The sequence below is a fragment of the Cornus florida genome, unplaced genomic scaffold, assembly GCF_030987335.1.
Source record: "Cornus florida cultivar Cherokee Brave unplaced genomic scaffold, ASM3098733v1 CherokeeBrave_3.0.0_Hap2_Chr07, whole genome shotgun sequence".
In the NCBI taxonomy this organism is placed as follows: domain Eukaryota; kingdom Viridiplantae; phylum Streptophyta; class Magnoliopsida; order Cornales; family Cornaceae; genus Cornus; species Cornus florida.
The window spans coordinates 21,351,241-21,371,742 of NW_026775577.1; the positions used below are offsets into that span (position 1 = coordinate 21,351,241).

Below are 20,502 nucleotides of genomic sequence, written 5' to 3' on the forward strand. Positions count from 1 at the left end.
GAAGCAATGGAAGGATGAGCCTGTAATCGACTACATTAATCGGTGGAGAGCACTCAGTCTTGACTGTGAGGACCGATTGTCAGAAATCTCTACTGTAGAGATGTGTATGCAGGGAATGCATTGAGGCCTTATTTACATTCTGCAAGGTATAAAACCTTGCATATTTAAAGAATTGGCTATGCGTGTCTATGACATGGAGATCAGTATGAAATCCCATGACAGCAAAGGTCCGGTGGCCATAGAACCACGCAAGGATAAGAAAGACTGGAAGAAGGGCGATAAGTCGTCAAAGACCGCTGCTAAATATTCCATGGCTATCTCAACCACCCCAATCAAGATATCTGTTAAAGATGACAAGAAGGATGATAAAAAGCCTCGCCCTTCTGCAAATAAGAAACAAAATATGGAGCAAATATAATTCTATTAATGATAATGATGGAGTACAATCTTTTGTAATATTCTTTACAAAAAGAATGGTCATCTGATTCGATTTTCTTTTTGTTGTTGGTTGGATCCAAGGGCTGCACGAGGTTGTTCTTGAATCAACGTGGATTTTGATGAAGAATGGCAAGTCATTGGTCGTGTTTGTTGTTGATCACCGTGGAATTTGATGAAAAACGACACGTCTTTGGATGTGCTTGATGTTCTTCGCTTTTGGGTTTGGATGTTGGGGATGAGAGTTTTTGTATTTCTCTCTGAAATTCTAGATTTCTGAATTCTCAATTTCTACACCCTTTTCCTCCTTCCTCCAGGCCTCTATTTATAGGCTTCTTGAATTAATAGGATGATGACACGTGTCATCTCCTGATAAGGATAAAATTATAATTGGGTCGAGCCGGTTATATTCTGATAATTATCCTTAAAAATAATTATTCCAAATATATTTTATTTAGGAATAATTATCAATTTATTTAACCATCTGGGCTGGGCTAATTAAATAATTTAAGTGGACCAAGTCTGGGCCAATTAAATAACTTAATTAAACATTAAACCCATATTTAATGGGTCCATTTGTCAAAACCAAAGTCCACTAAAATTTTAGTGTCTACAAATTTGTACACACAAATTTTGTTGTTCTGCAAATAAGAAACAAAATATGGAGCAAATATAATTTTATTAATGAGAATGATGGAGTACAATCCTTTGTAATATTCTTTACAAAAAGAATGGTCCTCTGATTCGATCTCCTTTTTGTTGTTGGTTGGATCCAAGGGCTGCACGAGGTTGTTCTTGAATCACCGTGGACTTTGATGAAGAACGGCACGTCGTTGGTCTTGCTTGCTGTTGATCATTGTAGAATTTGATAAAGAATGGCACGTCTTTGGATGTGCTTGATGTTCTTCATTTTTGGGTTTGGATGTTGGGGATGAGAGTTTTTGTATTTCTCTCTGGAATTCTAGATTTCTGAATTCTCAATTTCTGCACCATTTTCCTCGTTCCTCCAAGCCTCTACTTATAGGCTTTTTGGATTAATAGGATGATGACACGTGTCATCTCCTAATAAGAATAAAATTATAATTGGGCCGGGCCGGTTATATTCTGATAATTATCCTTAAAAATAATTATTCCAAATATGTTTTATTTAGGAATAATTATCAGTTTATTTAACCATCTGGGCTGGGCTAATTAAATAATTTAAGTGGACCAAGTCTGGGCCAATTAAAAAATTTAATTAAACATTAAGCCCAAATTTAATGGGTCCATTTGTCAAAACCAAAGTCCACTAAAATTTTAGTGTCTACAATAGTCACCAGCGACGACACAGACATTTGATCCTACCTAGCCCATTTGTATGTCTTTTAGCGAACTTAATGAAGTCTCTTATGTCTTTATGATACTATTTACTACCCCTGGTGTGATGATGAATCCAAGCCTTATCCATGTAACTGGTAAAAAAATAAATTCAATTATGGATATAATATAATTGATGCAAGTTGAATATAAACAAAAATTAAATACATAAATAAAAGAAAAAAGAAAAGAGAGAGAGATACCTCATTGAGAACACTGAAACAATAACTATGGAACCAGATGAGTTTGGTTTACAAGAAAGAGAGAGTAAAAGAAGTCTCTAAGAATATACATGCATACATTGCATAATTATGAATGCCAAAGGGAATTTAGGGGAAAAACAATAATCCTTACAGAAGCTTTGTCAAATGTGCTGAATCCTACACCAATAGCAATGGCTGGAAGGCCCTGTTAGAAAAGATAGTCACTATATGTTAGTAAGAATACATGAGAGAACAACACAGTTCCATCGGTTTCATTTTTATAAACAAATTTAACTACATCAGATGTACCAAGATATACAGACAAGAAACATAAATGCTGGAAATGAGATTAATCTGGATCAAGAATAAACACCTCTCTTGTGTAATCTGACAGTCCTACGAGTTGTGAATCTCGTACTGCTCTATACAAATCAATAGGAGTAATGGGCTTTTATGCACAGAGAAGCAACCAAATCAAAACATAACGACTAATTGATTTATGGAGTGCATCATTACTTGGACAAGATATCACCAATATATATATAAAATATACAACCAAAACAATTATTATGCACATAGCCATCCAACGGTGGAGATACAATGGTTGTGTTTTAGTATGTTAAAAGAGTGCAGGAGAGAATGCTGGGGAGCTTCTTCTTTTTTTTCCATAAATTTAGTGAACTTAAAACTTCCATGCCATCTCTTTCAATAGTTCATTTAAGAATCTGTCAACATGAATACATGAAAAAAATTACGCTAATGCTTTTTAAAGGATTGAATACCTCCAAATCAAAAGCCAATCATAAAATCAGCTTGATACCCATTGAACAATTCCAATGTAAATCAGTTTTTCAATTTCTTAACATGGATTCCAATTTTTTGTCTTTTCTTCATTTGAGGTTATTAATATTTCAACATGTTAATTTCAAATTTCAGTTTCGGGATGTTAAACATAGCCCACATGTGAGACGTACGCAGTGGAAAATACTTAAAAAGTTTTGTTTGTTTTAAAACAAATCAGTGTCGTTACCAACTTTACTTATTTTAGCAATTAAATAATTAATCACATGCAGATAAAATAAAGCAAAGTATAAAGTTAGAGATGGCACCAGGATTTTAGCGAGTAAACCCCAGTTGATAAAATATGTCAACTGTTATGGGAAAAATCTCGTGCACTGTGCAATCCAAAATAAACCAATCCATTATGCTTGAAACAAAGTATACCAAACTTTGATTCTGGCTCACACCCTATCGTTCTACCAAACACCAATTGCTGACAATCCAGCCTCTTGGCTTTGCGACTCCCCATCCAACAGCAACTTGACCTCAGGCTTATACTTGATATTTATAAAAGATTAGCGGGTAGATTAGACAACACTCCTTAAATGCTCCAACCTTTTCAAAGTGTGATTACTTTTACTTATGTTCTTCAATCGTCTGAATGATGTAGAAGAAGATCTGTTTTTGTCTGATCTATGTAGATGCAACTATATGATCATGATCAGGATTTGAACTTCACAACTCTAACCTAACTAGGTGAATATGTGTATGTTCTACGAAGACATAGAAAAATCAACTTAATTTGATTTTCTGAGAGGAATAAACTTCCTAAGGCTTTTTATGATGTATAAATAATGATTAAAAGCCGTAAAACAACCTATGTGTATGACATAGTTTATATAGAGGTTTGCAAAGTCTTATTCCTTCTGAAAATAAAAGAAATTTAGTGCATAGGACTTGAAAGGAAAGTTGGATTGAAAAGGTATTAAACAGAATAAGGAAACTTGAAACCTTTTACAATCCGGACTTGTGGAATTGGTTCCCACATTTGGTACCAGTTCCCAAAGGACAGTGAGTATTCTCAAATATTAGAACTTGGAACCGGTTCCCAAATCTTAGTACCGGTTCCCACTTGACAGATTCCAATTTGAACTTGAAAAATCTGTATTTTTTGAACTCTGTAAATATACCATGTATATCAATGTGTCCTAAGTAAGAAACGATGTCCTAATCGTTGTTCTTTCCTTTTCGATGATCAACAGTACTTTCCTCTTCTATTCAACTTCTGAATTCCACAGTCGATGTCAAGTCTGATATGGTAATTAAAATTACAACTCGACTAGGACTTGTTTTGTTACTGAAATATGCCAATTTACAAAAATATATCTCACACCACCTACGTATATGGATTAAATTGCTATTGTTTGCATAAAAATTGAAAACGAAAAAAAAAATAAAAATAAACAAGGTACTAAAACACATACCTTATATATATATATATATATATATATATATATATATACATGCCTCAAAAAATTGGGGGAAATTTATCAAACGTGTGGAGGCCATTTAAGAAATTACGCACACAAACCGTAAGATTGATTGCGAAAACTTACGGATAATTGTCAATTTCAATCACCGATCGGGAGAGAGAGTGTGAGCTCCGATTGACACGAGAGAGATTAGAAGCAGCAAAAAAGTAGACCTTCCAAATTCAATCGATCCTCTTCACTATGCTTCTATAAATGAATTCCTTCTTAGCCCTGGTTTTTCGTATGTGTATCGCTTCACGCCGAGAAGAGTGTGGCAAGCTGAACCTCCATGAAGTAGCTGCAACTGGTGTGGTGCCATCGGCTGTACAGAGAGAGTATATGAGTGAGAGAGATGAGAATGAGAAGCCGAACTGGCTGGTGTGAGATAGTTGCAACTGATGCGGCGTAGGTTATACAGGGAGTAGATAGATGATATATGTTGTTAGGTTAAGTTGTATAGTGAGAGAGATGAGAATGAGAAGAGAGAGAAAGTGGGTTTACAATTTTACAATACCCAAAACTGTGTAGTATGAAATTTTTTTAATATTTTGCACATGAAAATTTGGAATTAGGGAGGGAGGAAAATCAAGCGTCAATTCTTTTTGTTTTTGTTTTGTTTTATTTTTTATTTTTTAAGTTTAACACTTTGATATATGTTTATAATATTGTCTGGACGCTGCCATGTATTTGAATTTGAATGTGTTGACCAAATGTTTATAATATCGTCTTGATGCTGCCAAGTATCTAAAATTAAAAAACTTATTTTTAAATTTTGAACATGACCTTGAATTGAACTCGTGTTTAGGGGTGTCTATGACTATTATTATGATGTTTTGGCATCATAGATGACTTATGTTATTTAAGCTAAGTAGCATTGATACGAACACGTTGACATGTCAAAAAAAAAAACGTAGAACACGTGTACGGTTTGCTAAAAGTAAAATAGTAAAAGCCTATCACTCAGAAGAACCAAATGCAACTACACAAACTCTAGACAGTGGAAGCATAGGTGGGCATCTAATCAATTTAGACTAAATAATAGAAGCGTTTGTTGAACAGAAAAAACCTATCACTCAGAAGAACCAAATGCAATTACACAACTTCAATCAACAGCAATGATCATAGACTTTCTCCAAGCAGATGCCTAAAACTCAGTTTGACATAATTATTTCATCAAAAAAAACAAGCATAAGGTTATAACAGCATACAAACATTTTCAGCTAGGCACATGCCAGTTACATAGATTCAAGATATTTGTAACCCAATCATCTGTACTACTAATACACATAATGAAATAGAATAACATAAGACAAGGATCCATTTCTGTTACGATAAAATTTACTGAATGGCAACCATTTTCTATAAGAAAGATGATAATCTATTTATATTGTGAAGCAACACTCTTTTTTTAAAAAACGTACCACAAAACCTAAGAAATATTAAAATTGAAAATCAAACACCTCTCCAATTTGCTATTAGGACAACAACAACACACGCGGCACGTGGCGCACAAACATCACTCACAAATCCATGCGCCATGACGGAGCGTGGTATACATTTCCGGAACTTCATGACCTAGCTATTACTCTCATGCACGCTCATCTTTCCAACTCTCTGCAACAAGAGACAGCGAATCATAAGATGACCCACCATGGTTCAGCACGTTCCGTGCACTCTCTTGAAGCTCTTCAACCCTACGTCTCATGACCTTGCCTTTTTCACCTTCCATCACCAACCTCACCAGCCTCTCTATCTCTTCCCTTCCGATCACTCTCTCTCCTCCCCTAGCCACCAGCTTCACCGCCACCCCTACCTCCTCCGCCAGCATCGTCGCATTCATCCTCTGCTCCGCATAGAGAGGCCACGCAATCATCGGCACCCCATGGACGATGCTCTCCAACAACGAGTTCCACCCGCAATGCGACAGGAACCCACCGGTCGAGCCGTGGCGGAGCACCGCCACTTGCGCCACCCATGACGGCACCACCAGCCCCACTCCCTCCGTCCTCTTGGTAAACCCTTCCGGCAAGTACTCTGCCGGGTCGTTCACGTCGCTCCCCACGTTGAAGAATGCCGCCGAAGCACTCGCGTCCGTGGGTCTACGCGCCACCAGTATGAACCGCTGCTGACTCATTTCCAGACCCCATGCCAACTCAGTGAGTTGCTCAGTTGACAAGGTCCCGCCGCTTCCGAGCGCCACGAAGAGAACGGACTCACACGGTTGCTTGTCTAGCCACGTCATGATATCTGTGTCTGATTCTGTCATCGGTTCGGTTTCTTTGGTAAGCGGTCCGACGGAGTGAACCGGGGGAATTGGCATGTCTTGAAAGAACCGGGTTTGTTTCAGAGCTCGTAAGGAGACCGGTTCGAGATCCTGCCACGAGTTTGCGAAAATACCAGTAGCCATTTTCAACCTACTGACATGGTACAAGAACCATTTGTACTCATCAATCTTGCGGTTGCGAACCTGGTCGAGGAGGTCCTCGGTTCGCATTGGTGTGCAACCCGGGATCTGAACCGGTTCGGGCAGGTCGACGAACTCGCCTTCCACTTCCCGGTCAAGCTTGGGGAGGTACAATGAGAAGGCAAGCAGATAAGTGGAGGCGGTGAAGAAGGAATAGGCGGGGATGGAGAGGTCTCTGCAGACGTCAAAAGCCTCAGTGGTGAAGGGGTCGATGATGAGAGCTTTGGGCCGGTCCAGCTGGGTGAGGATGGACCGGAGTGGTTTGAGGGACTCGCGGACGATGAGGCACAGGTAGGTGAGGACTAGGGTATCCTCGGTGATGAGGTGGGACACGTCAGCGGGTGGGAGGTCGATGACGTGGAGGTCGGGAGGGAGGGTTGGTGAGCGGAGGAGTTGGTTCTGGGCGGCGGAGGCTTCGGTGGTGATGACGAGGAAGCTGACATGAGAGCCGTGGTGGATGACGAGGCGCTTCGAGAACTCGAGGAGGGGGATGATGTGGCCCATGCCTGGGCTTGGAAGGACTGCTACGTGCGGTTTCATGGAGTACTGATCATCAGCTACGGCCGCGGTTTCAGAGCAGTGAAGATAACAGGAGCAATTAAATTCTTGATTCCGGTGGAAGGGTATTAATTAGAATACATTTTTTCATAAATACGACAAAACGGATTTTTTTCCATAAATACGACAAAACGGATTTTTTTCCATGTTTCAAAAAACTCTATTCCATCCTTTTATGATGTGATGGTTCTTTGAAAAATGAACTTCAGGTCTTCGATGGCATCAATACTTTTTAGGATTAATTTTACTGTCACTCCTCGTGAGGTTTAGTCAAATATCAGTCTAAAGTTTTTTAAAAATAACTATCATTTACATCTAATTTCGCTTTTCCGTTACTGCCTCCGTTAAAAACATGTGAAAAGATATATTTGTCCCTAATTCTTTTTTTATAAAATTACAAATTATATATATATATATATATATATATATATATGAGTGGATCTGAATGACTATTAGGAGTAGACGATGGAAAATGGTAACGACGGCGAGCACGGAACGATAAGAAGCAAGAACTGTCGTGCCCGGCGAGATGCGAACTGAGCCGGTGAGCACGGACTGAACCGAGGAGACTGAACCGAGGAGACTGAACTTACAGTTTAGCAAGAACTGTTCCAGCAATCAGAAACTACGACGACAAATTTAGAGTTGCAGAACTTGATTGATTGTACAAATCACCGGCGAAGGTGCATGCACAAGTCCGGCAACAGTGCGAGATAGGAATTTTTTTTTTTTTTGGGGAGGGGGGGTGGTTTGGATAACTGTGCGGCCTCTATTTTTGTGAAATTTGGGGATGCAAAGGACGATTTGTGGCTGTAGAAGCATTTTCCTTCATCAACAACACCTAGAATTTGTTTCAATTTATGATAAGTGAATTGGATGTTGACACCCTTGACGTTTGTGGCTAAAAAGCCATTAATAAAAGAGAGCTGGGTGTAGAAACAAGAGTTGGGTAATAAGATTCATCGATGTTTATGAAGGAATCCATCCCATTTTCGTAATTTTTTTTTTGAAGACAAAAGGATGGTTGAAAAACCCTACTTGAGCAATTTCACGGTTGCAAAACTGGGTATTGAATAGATCTTCCATATTTTCAAGAAGGAATCGACCGCAAGGATTGAAGTGAGAGAAAAGGAGCCTGTTGGTGGATCATTTTGTTTTCTCTTCATGTGGCGCAGTTCTGCCTCGGGATTATAGTCTCCGTCCGAATGGTTTAATGAGTATGGAGTGGAGGATAAATAAGATGTGATGGATCTTTCTCGACCACGGCACTAAGATTTCCATAGCCCGGGTTTGAAGTTTCTGGCGAAGATCTTAATAGATCTCCTCTAGAAGCAAGAACTGTCGTGCCCAGCGAGACACGAACTGAGCCGGTGGGCACGGACTGAACCGAGGAGACTGAACTTACAATTTAGCAAGAACTGTTCCGGCAATTAGAAACTACAACGACAAATTTGGAGATGCAGAACTTGATTGATTGTACAAATCACCAGCGAAGGTGCGTGCACTGGTCCGGCAACGGTGCGAGGCTGATTCGGCAGAGGGAAAAACAGGGGAACCAAAAATAATAAATCCATAATGGATAACAGAGTATATTAGTAATGGTTGTGTCAGTGATGACTACAAGGTGCGTCAGTGATAAAAATGTGAAAAAAAATCCATAACGGATAACAGAACCGAAAATAAATTACTGTGAATTGTGGTATGATTGTGTCAGTGATGACTACAAGGTGGTGAGAATAACAGAGTATGTTGGCAATGGTGATGATTCATTCGACTCTGAAGTTAAGGTTTACAGCCTAAAGTTGAATTCCTGGAGAAGAGTTCAAGATTTTCCTTATAATCTCTTTTATATGGCATCGAATGCTATACTTGTTAGTGGGGTTTTGCACTGGGTTGTGAGACGAAGACAACGCTTGTCAGATAGGGCCAAGTTGATTGTTGTATTTGATCTTAGGGTTGAAGAATATCGGTTGGTGCCACAGTCGCAGTGTAGGTGTTGATATATGGGTAATGAAGGAGTATGGAGTTAAAGAATCTTGGACTAAATTGTTTTCTGGGGTTTGAGATTTTGAAGCCTCTGGGTTTTTCAAAAACCGGTGGGGAAGTACTACTGCTACTACTTGTACAGGATGATGAAAGGTTTATTTGGTATGATTTAAAAACGAAAACAATAAAAGATATTGAGATTTATGGTGTAGAATCTATACTGGAAGCTTATATTTGTTTTGGAAGCCTTATTCCACTTCGGTGGTGATGGTGGAAGTGATGAGGAGAAGCAGCAAGCAAGCAGAATCGAACGTTCTTCCCCAACTTGATTGTTGCGTGTGTGGAGTGTCTTGGAGGATGTCTGTTTGTACTATGCAATTATTTTGGGATTCATGTTGACAATGGATGATGATGGATTATGTTGATAATGATGATGGATTAAGGGTAAATATGTCATTTCAATCATAAAAAAATAATTAAATAGGTCAAACCAAAGTCAAAGGGTAAGAATGTCTTTTTACATGTAAAAAGTAGTCTGACACACCTGTCAACTAACTTTTGGGGTGTAAGTGAAAAACGGAGCAAACGTTTGTAATGTGAGTAATAGTTATTTTCGAAAGATGTTTTAGACTGACAGTTGGCCAAACCTTAGGGGGTGTCAGTGAAATTATCCTTACTTTTTAAGTTAGAAGTAAGAATGAATCCTCTAATTTCCTTAATGGCATAATCATAATCGATATTTTTGTAAATTAAATATAATGCAAATCCTTTCAAAACTAATTGAACGTTACTCTTACTCTCTATTTATTTTCTTTTAGTATCTCATCAAAATTTACATTTTTTTTTATAAGTTTTATTTACTTAATAAATTTCTCTCTAATTTTTTTTGTTTGTCCGCTACTTATTATATTATACGTAAAAAAAAATAAAAATAAAAAAAAATAAAAAAAGTAATGATAAATTTGAAAAAAAATCGAAACTAAGAGTAGGAACCTTTGACAACGGGATCAAGAATCATTATTATTTCGACAAAAACCTTTCTTATGGGGAATTCCATATTTTTAATATAAACCCAAATAATCCTTTTTTTTTATTTTTTTAAATATTGGTGTGTTATATATATATATATATATATAGTTGATAAGAATGCCAGTAGCATTAATGAAATAAAAAGGGTTTACCCTATACAGAGACCCCTTCAACCTTGTGCCATCTTGCTGTGTCTGTAGGGATATGTCTTATGGACTTGTGGCTTATCTAATTTATTATTTATTTATTTATTTACATTCTTATCTAATATACACAGGTAATGAAAAGCTGGTATTTTTGGTTATATATAGCATTTTGACTTTGGAAATATGATAACACATAACAAAGCTTAAACAGAGAAAGCTGTTGAGTTCATTGCATTCTATTTGTTCGTATCTTCAATGCACTGCCTTCATCTGAATATAACATAAACAAATTCATAATTAAAGAAACATTTTTATTATTCAATTGTGGATCTTTTGATTGGCCCGGGTTATAAAAATTAAGGTAAACAACACCAATATATAATTTGTTGTGATAACGAATTCAATATATTGAATTATTATCCCTTGTATTAGTCCCAAAATTCTTGGAGTGTTTGGGGAATTAATTTAACACGGTAGGGAGTTTTCAATACTTTTTGAGTAATGCTCGTAAGAGAACTCTCTAGTGCGAAGAGGCATAAGCTTTCCTTTTTAAACTATGGGATTGATATAGATTTTTGAGATGTGTAAAAAATCAAATAAATTATTTAATGCAATCTTTAAAAAAAAAAGGAGCTCGTGAGAAGATCCACTTAGGAGCATAACCCATTCTTTTTATTGTATTAATAAGAGTGAATTTTCAAATTTATCCTTGCTACCAATGATTAGTGCACTTGTTTAATCAATGATAGTTTCGAAATTTAGTTTGGAAATTTTCTAAAAGATAGTACATTCATTTTTAGTATGAGACATATACTTTGGGATATTTCAAAATAAAAAAAATGGGCAAACATTTTAAAACCAATGGAGTATATATTTTTTTCCTACGAGAAAAAATAAGGCCTGATCAAGACACCCGCATGGTACACTTCAACGGTCAATATTGAGTTATTAGTCAAATTTTTTATTTTTTTTTTCCTCGTTTGAAAAAAGCTGCAGGTGGAGACATTAAGTACACAATTGCTGAATTTCGAACCATAATCAAAAGAGAATTGTCACACATGATCACTTCCACGTTGGTGCATGAGTCTGACTTCTAAATTATAATTAACCTTATCTTAGGGAGATAATCTTCATTCGAAAAGTCACGGCGGAGTGTTCGTTCTGAGAAACTACAAACTGACTAGCTGCACGGCTGCACCATGTGTGTGTGTGTATATATTTATAAATATGTGTGTGTGTGTGTGTGTGTGTGTGTGTGTGGTTGTAGTAAGATTTTAGGGTTCGGCTGAGGGGCTGTTTGGCATCTACTTTATTTTTGTTGTTTTTGTTTTAGATCCGCTACAGTAACTCAAATGAAGCCCAAAATATGTTTGGTTAGTTATGTTTTGTTTTGCAAAGTTGTAAATCGTTTCAATAAAGAGGCCCAAAACTTAAAACACCAAAATGGTGTTTTATCTTGTTTCAGCACTGTTTGGGCAAATTTTCACTGTAGCGGAGGAAGCAGCCTGCCCAACTTGTTCCAGGTATATAAACATTTTAGGTCATTTTTTGGCAAATTCTCTCTCTCCTCTCCCGATACTCTCTCTGTGATTAAAGGGTGATTTCAAAAAAAGTTTATCAAATACAACACCGAAACTAGATTTTCATCACCACCGATCCAAGCCTAACTAAATTGAAGAAGATATGAAGTAGAAAAATCGAAGTGAAGAGTGAAAGACCTCAGAGAGGCCAAACGGAGATAATTGAAGAGAGTGGTGAAGCTCTCGGCAATTGCCACGGAGTCCCTCTCGACCACTTTGAGCGCTCCCAGAATCTCTTTCTAACCAAATTTTGAGGGTTTCGATTCACCAGCTTCGTTATCTTCTTGATGTTCCTAAGAATTCTGGTGACGCGTTGTTGATTGTTGATTCGTTTCGGTATCTGGTGACGCGTTGAGGAGATTGTTGTTGTCGTTTGAGCTTTGTGTGCGCCTCCTTCTTGTGCATCCATTTTCAGGTGGTTCTTCGAAGGTCACACCAGTTGGCTGCGAATTTGATCGTGAATCTGTAACCGATTAATGTTTGGGAAAGTTTTTAGTCCGAGCCCTTAACTGGATTTTCATCACCACCAATACATGTAAATAGTTTATTGCAAAAATTATATATATATATATATATATATATATGTATATATATATATATATTTGTGTGACCAAACATGTTTTTCATGTTTTTGTTTCCGACATTTTCACAATAAAGCATAGTTCCCAAACGTGCTACCAAATTTTTTCCAAAACACTGTACAACAAAAACACTGTTTCTGTTTTAGCCAAAAACAAAACGCATGCCAAACAAGCCTTGAATGATTATTCTTGGATGGAGATGGACAATGAAATTACTTCTTTCATGGAACTTCAAGGTGGCTTGCTTATAAATTCAAAAATGGCAACTTTCTTTTGGCAGTACATGCAATCGACAACATTTGTAGATATCTCTACAAGAGGGAAATTGTGCTCAAGCATTGACATTGTCAAAATTAGCCTCCGGAGTTGAAGGAAAATGGTTTTGTTCTCCATCAACCACGTTTATTTATATATTTATATATTTTTTAGTAGTTTCTTGGAGATTTTAATATTGCATGGGCTAAGTATATAAAACACCGGTTTACTTTTTAAGCAAATAACACTCCCGTTTTTTACTTTAGGTATATAACTCCGTTCAAAACTTTAAAATGTTGTAAATTATAACATTTTAGCAGTCAACAGCTAGAAAAGTACCAACGTACCTAGCACATGACTAATAGTTGTATTAAATACCAAAAATGCCCTTCTTTGATTTCAATAATGTCGTTACCCTTTTTGTAAATAAAGGCCATAATAGTCATTTTATATTAACGAAATTTTAGACTTTTTATCTTAATTGTAAGAAGGGCGTTTTAGTATTTGTATCACTCTATTAACGACCAAATGAGATGAAGTCCTTGTTTGCCTCTGAAATAAACGTAGGGGGTTTTCAAAACATATAGGGGATTATATGAGGTATATGAGTGCTACAAAAATGTTAAATGCTCGCGACCCCATAATTTATTAAAGAAAGAGAGGGATAAATATCAAATTGGATGCTAAAAAACTAGAAGTGTGGATGAAATTTTAGAATCTTAAATTCTATATATAAAAAATAAATAGGGAGCTCATATTTGTGCTCCCCGATCAGGGGCGGAGTCAAGAATTTGTTTCAGGGGGCATCGTATTAAAGATGATAAATTATAATTTTTTTCAAGCGAACAGTGATGCAAGACAGTAAGTCAAAAATAAAGTTTTAATAATGGTGGAATAATAGCATTTAATAATTTGAAAAATAATTATTTAAAAAAAATAGAAACATAAAATACCGACCTTAGCAACAAATTTAATTACCAAACTTTGAAAAGAAAAAAAAAAAATATAGTTTGAATAAAGGAATGCAACTTTTTTTTTAAGATAATATAAAAAAGAAGAAGCAGAAGAAGAAGACGAGGAGGAGTAAGAATGAAAAGAAAGGAAAAATTAAAGATATTTTTAAAAAATAATTATTTTAGTGGGCATTTTTGTAAAATTTTATAAATTATAAGCCTATTTGCAATAAAAATTAATTGGCCCAAGGGTAAATAATTATTTTAGAGGGCATTTTTTATTTTTTTATAAATTATTGGCCTATGTGTAATAAAAATTAATGGCCATTTTTTAGAAAAAAAAAAATTATTTTAGGGAAGACATTTTGAAAACTTTTATAAACCATAGACCATTTTATAATTAAAATTAATGGGCAAGCATGGGCCCAGGGGGCATGGGCCATGCCCCCTCTGGACCTATGCTGACTCCGCCTCTGTCCACAATAATACCCAGGCGTTTCACTTTCACTTTCTCTCAAGATGAAATTATAAATAAACCCTTATCATATCCATGTTTAATTTTTATAATTTATAATACCACAACTGTCCTTCCTTATTAAAGTGAGGCTTTTCCAATTAATTCACCATTTATCTCATTCACTTTCTATCCTCTCTGGACTCCTCTTTTAGAAACCTATTGTACAAGTATGTTGATAGTTAGAAAACCTATCACACAAGGCATGTTGATAATTTGGGTCTCTAGCAATATATATAGAAAGTTAAGGTTTTATTTATTTATTTTTTATTTTTTATTTTTTTAATGTTCTCTTCTGACATCAAACAAACTTTTTCTATAAAACATTGTTTCTATTTAAGGAAAATTGAACTTTCTTTTAATTTTCAATTCAATTAAATGTTTTTCTATAATTAAATAGGATCTATCAGTACTGTTCAATTGCTCCCTGGAAGTAATCTTTTAATTGTAAACTTAGGATCTAATCCTACGGTAATTAGTTAATTGACTTTTATTTTCTTTATTTTAAGAAACTTACATTTTCTTTCCATACTATTAAATATTGTTAAAGAAAAATGACAAAATTAAACAGTTTATTAAAGGAAACAAAAATAAAATAATTTGGCTATTTTTAAAATTAATCTAAAATTAAAAGTCATAATTTTTAGTTTTTTTTCCACACTTTATCAATTCTATTGATAAATTATGAAAAAACTTAGGATTTGCAATGATATTATACATATTTATACATATTTTGGCATGCTTTTACTGATCAACACTTTGAACATTTAATTTACCAAAAAAATAAAAAATAAAAAAATACTGAGAACATTTAGATGGATATATAATAATATATTAAGAGTTATTTTGCAGGATCTTTCTAAAAAAATTATGAAACCAATAGTAGTCTGCTAATTCTAAATTAATTGCTGAACAATTTCAAAATATTTTATTAAGCTGAGTATAAAACTTGGATCAATCATGAAATTTGAGTTTTGATTATAATCAATACTTCTCAAACAATCTTTATTTAATGGTCATTTTATTTATCTCTTTTGTTTAATTTTATTTGGTTTATGTTACTGCTTGCAAATTTGTTGAATAAACTTTGTGGAATAGACAATTGGTAGTGATGGGGAAGTGTTTTTTACTGGACAGAGAAACCAGACAAAAAAGTAGCCAAATTATTTTATTTTTGTTTCGTTTAATAAATTGTCTAATTCTGTCATTTTTCCTTAACAATATTTAATGGTATGGAAAGAAAATGTAAGTTTCTTAAAATGAAGAAAATAAAAGTCAATTAACTAATTGCTTACAATTTAAAGTAAATATATAGCAATTGAACACTACTGTAGGATCTATTTATTGATATACAATTTGTTTCTAATTCAAATATCATTTATTATCCTAATCACAGTCCTAAACTTTCTCCTTTTATTTAAGAATATCCCCTCCTCGAATTTTGTCCATTATTCTCAACATAGCATCCAAATGAATAAAATTTATTATAAAATCAATTTTGATAGATTGATAAAGAAGAAAAAATATTTTCAAAATCAACTCAAAAAATTATATTCTAATGAAAAAAAATAGAACAAACGTAAGAAATTAGAAGGGTTAATGATTGATTCATAGATTTTTTTAATTTTCTTGAATACCACTTGTCTTAACAAGTTCAATAACTTGTTCTAACTAAGACGCTCTATTATTGAGATCTTCTATTTTTACAGAGGGAGAGAAGGAGAGATGACTGGAGGTAACGTGAGAGGAGTTGAAGAATTTAAGTAATGAAGAATTCTACCTTTTGGCACTCAAAATCCTACCCCTAAAGGAAATGGCATTTATGGAACTAAAAATTATAAAAATAAGCCTTGTGTGGTGTGAGGGTTACTTTGCAATTTTAATTTAGAAAAGAGAGAAAATAGAGTGCCATAGGCTTATAGTGGAGGACGAATATCAGTTCCAAATAAATAAATAAACAATTAAAACATGCTGATCTTTGAAGTTTGGATTATATTAAAATTTAAAATTTGAGTGATACTAATATGATGGTTGATTTTTTTCAACCATTTCAAAAGATAAAGTTCAACAAAAACTCTATGTCAAGACATATAGTAAATTTTATTTTTTCATTAAAGTTTTATACATACAAGATGAAAAATAAAAGAAAGTTGATCTTTTTGGTTAAAGTTTTATACATGATGCAAGATGAAAAATAAAAATGTTTCATTTTCCTTTTAAAAAGAAAAAGAAAAAGAAAAATAAAAGAATTAAGGGGTGTCTTTTTCTCCCTAGGCCCCACATGACTCCATCAGTGATTATATATTGACTAGTAACTACTGATTCAAATATGACAACTTTGTTTTGACAGTAGATAAGAAGAGCAAGCAAGGTGGTTGAAAAATGTCCATTAAGGACAGTTGTAATCAAGCATGCTCTCAGATTGTCAAGATTGGCGACCCTAGTTGAAGGAAATGGCACCATTTTTATTTGTTACTAATAAATAAACTTGAACTTAAGGTTCCTTTGGATTAGATATTTTGGAAGTATTTAAAATATATATATATATATATGAAGTGTGTTTGGATTGTTTTAAATAAAGAGAATAGAAAGAATTGAGAGAGATTTGGAAAGAAATGATAGTGTTACGTAATATTTTAATATTTTTAAAACTACCCTTAACAATTAAAAAATATATATTTTTGTAATATTTGGAATCCCGTCTTATAATAGGCTATGATAGTAATTTGATTGTTGTAATTTCTTTTCTCTTCTATTCTCTTCTCTTCTCTTCTCTACCTTTTCTAAACAAGAATCATCTCATTTAAGTTATTTTTCTACATAATTTATTCAAACATGAATAGAGATTATTGTTATTTAATTTATTTTCTTTTATATTCTCTCATAACTAATGTTATCATTTCTTTTATTTTTCATTCTCTCATAACTAATGTTATCATGTTTTTTTTCTTTTTTCACCTATTTATCCAAACAAAGTCTAAAAGAATGCAAATTTCACAAGTATATCAATTGAGAGAAAAAAAAAAACTTGTGTGAAATTGCACGGATTGGACCTAGAAATCTTTACTGGGCTAAGTGTAATGTTGGACCTAGATAATAGAAATTTAAAATTCAAGGTTAGTCCACAGGTGTTGGTATTATGTAGTCCTGGTCTGAACTAAAACTCAAATATCTAGGCCCAGCCACACACTTAACAAAGGTTGGACTGTGCTGATGGGGCCATATATTTTACAGATCCAAATGAAAATTAAAACCAGTAAGGCCCATGTTCATGCTAATGATTTTATTTTTAATCCACAGTATCTATAAAATTGTGGAAGTTTAAAAACTGTTTTAGAATTCAAATTCTCAAGAATTAATATTTTTGTATTCGATTGTAGGTGGAGTTTCAACCATTTTAATTAAAAAAATAAAAAGGTACACTGTAATTCATAAATTTCATTTTATAATGGGTGGTCTTACAAGATAGGTAAAATAGTTTATATATAATAAAATGCAAGTTAGTAAAAACAATCTACCGTTGCCAAACAAACGAAGGATATTCAACTCCCGTGAGGGAGTACCGGGTTTGAGTCCCGGTAGTGGAATTTTTTTAACTTTTATATTTTGATTTTATTGCCTACTAGAGAAGATCAAAAAGTAATTTTTATAAAAATAAAGTTATACTCTGATTGTTCCAAAAGTAATTCATTTCACAAATCCGATTATATTGCCTCCTACAGAAGATCCAAAAATAATTGAAAATTTAGTAAAATTATCACATGAAACTCTACTTGTGCTTTGGGGTGGCAAAATTATCAATATTGGCCTTTTGTCTTAAACTTGGGTTTCTCAGTGATAAAATTGTCCATTACATATAAATTTTAACAGTTATACAATAATACAAGAAAAACATTTTATAGAAATTTATAATATATGATATTTTAGATTTCAAATATTAATGAAATTATAAATTATACATTATATAATTAAAATATAAGATAATTTGTATAATATCATATAATATTATATACACATATATAAATTTATTATGTCAAATAGTAATTGATATTTTAGATATTAATATAATTTTTAGTATGATAATGTTATAATGTTTAATCGATTTTTTGCGTAACTCTAATGGATAGTATCCAACAAGAATTCTTAGTCAGCATAGTCCCTCTCCTTGTAAAGTATTTATGTCAAGGGTTGACACCAACAACAAAAATCGATCACTAAGTTTTGATTTATGTATTTAAAATACATTTTTATTATAAATTTGTGGATTATTAAATTATTTGAAGTATATTAGGCAAAAGAGTCTTAATGACGAGAGAGAATGAGGGCAGTTGTTCAAAATTGGAACAACAAATAATTCGTATAACCTACACATCCTCTCTTTTTGAGGATCATGATTCCCTTCCTGGCGGAGGGGATTCTGTGCAAATGAACTTAAGTGCACTACACATAGTTCAATATAAACTGCGCAGATACAAAAGTGTACAAAAAATCATTGGAATCCAAACAAATCGTAAACTACATATAATATTAATAATATTAAACATAATATAAGGCTACATAGTCTACATGTCTTTGTGTTTGGATAGACATTTATTGTAATGACCCACTCCACCACATAGTATAATATTTCTACTTTGGACTTGATCCCGCAAGATTTTGCTCTTGGACTTTATCCCAAAAGACCTCATGTTAATTGGAGTGACACACTTATATATAAGCACTTCACATTTCCCTTTTCAAGGCTATGTGAGATTGTGCACTCGTAACTCGCCAGTGTGGTAGCCTATCAGTATCTCACACCCGCTCACGGCCCCATCCTTCCCCCCCTCCCCCCCATAGGGTCATCACAATAATCAATTTTGACAGCAAAAAGAAATAATGGAATAAATATAAATTCTAATCAATCAGTAATTCCATATATAATCTCCATATCTTCAATTAGAAATAATTATCGTTAAATCATAGATAATCATCTAACAATTAAAATATAAATAAATGCAGCGTTACAAGTAAGAATTAACTTGCCTAAAAATGAAGTCTGCTAAAGCTTCTTCGTTTCCTTGAAAAGATCGTGTAGAATTCACAGGACAGCATCGTATATCGTAGGCAATCATAGATAATCATCTACATGTCTTTGTGTTTTGGATAGACATTTATTGTACTCTCATTATGAAAAATTGTATACATTCAAAGTATAGTATAACCTAATGTTACTACTATTGACTTAAGAAGATTCTTGAAATTCTTATTAGAAACTATTGGGATCGGTTCGATTTTAATTTAGCTTGGAATCATATCATATTTAACCGTGTGCACCTCTAAATATGACATAGTTCACTTGCATCATAGAATCATGTCCACAGGTGAGTGATTCTTATTTTTTTCTTAGACTATTCAAAATTTGTATAATATATAATTATATGATATTCATTCTAACGGACGCTCTCTATTTTCATCGTTAATAGAGTGTGGGGAGTTTCCATGATAAATAGAGAATATTTATTGAGAAAATACCACATATCAATGTACCTCAGAATATTATAAACTTTCTCAAAAAAAAAAAAAAAAAAATGATTGCGTAGAGTATTGCTCACTCATAATCACTTGCTCGTTCTCCAACTCCAAACTAGAGTGTGACTTCTAATGAACCTTAATGATTTTTTTATTTTTCTTTTCTTTTCTTTTGAAACTACTTTGATTCAAATATGCCAACTTTGTTTTAAGAGCTAAGCAAGAACAATTGTGGTCAGCAAGGTCAAATTGTTAAGATTGGCGACCCGAATTGAAGGAAATGACACCTTCTTATTTGTTACTCCCTCCGTCCCATATTAATAGTCCGTTATCTCATTTTTTGCTGTCCCATTTTAATTATCACATTTCAAAAATCAATACACTACTTTTTATTACATTCTTAATTTACCCCTAAAAGATTAAACTAATTAAAATTTCAAAATAAGTGGACCCCATTTTCCATACTTCTACCTTTGAAACCCAAAAATAAGTGGACCCTATTAAAAATCAATACCCTACTTTTTAGGGAAGGGCAAACTTGGAAATGCATCTTTTGCCAACCCAATAAAATATAATAAAAATTGTTGCCTTAAAAAATGTGAAATGTGAAATTGGACTA

General features: G+C 33.9%; 1 protein-coding gene across 1 annotated transcript; it reads right to left on the minus strand.

The window, feature by feature from the left end:
• Nucleotides 1–5,626: 5,626 nt before the first annotated feature.
• LOC132266765 (anthocyanidin 3-O-glucosyltransferase 5-like) lies at nt 5,627–7,373 on the minus strand. The gene has a single exon (XM_059767751.1). The coding sequence runs from the start codon at nt 7,308–7,310 to the stop codon at nt 5,895–5,897; it is 1,416 nt and encodes a 471-aa protein (XP_059623734.1). The 5' UTR covers nt 7,311–7,373; the 3' UTR covers nt 5,627–5,894.
• Between the last annotated feature and the right edge of the window lie 13,129 nt (nt 7,374–20,502).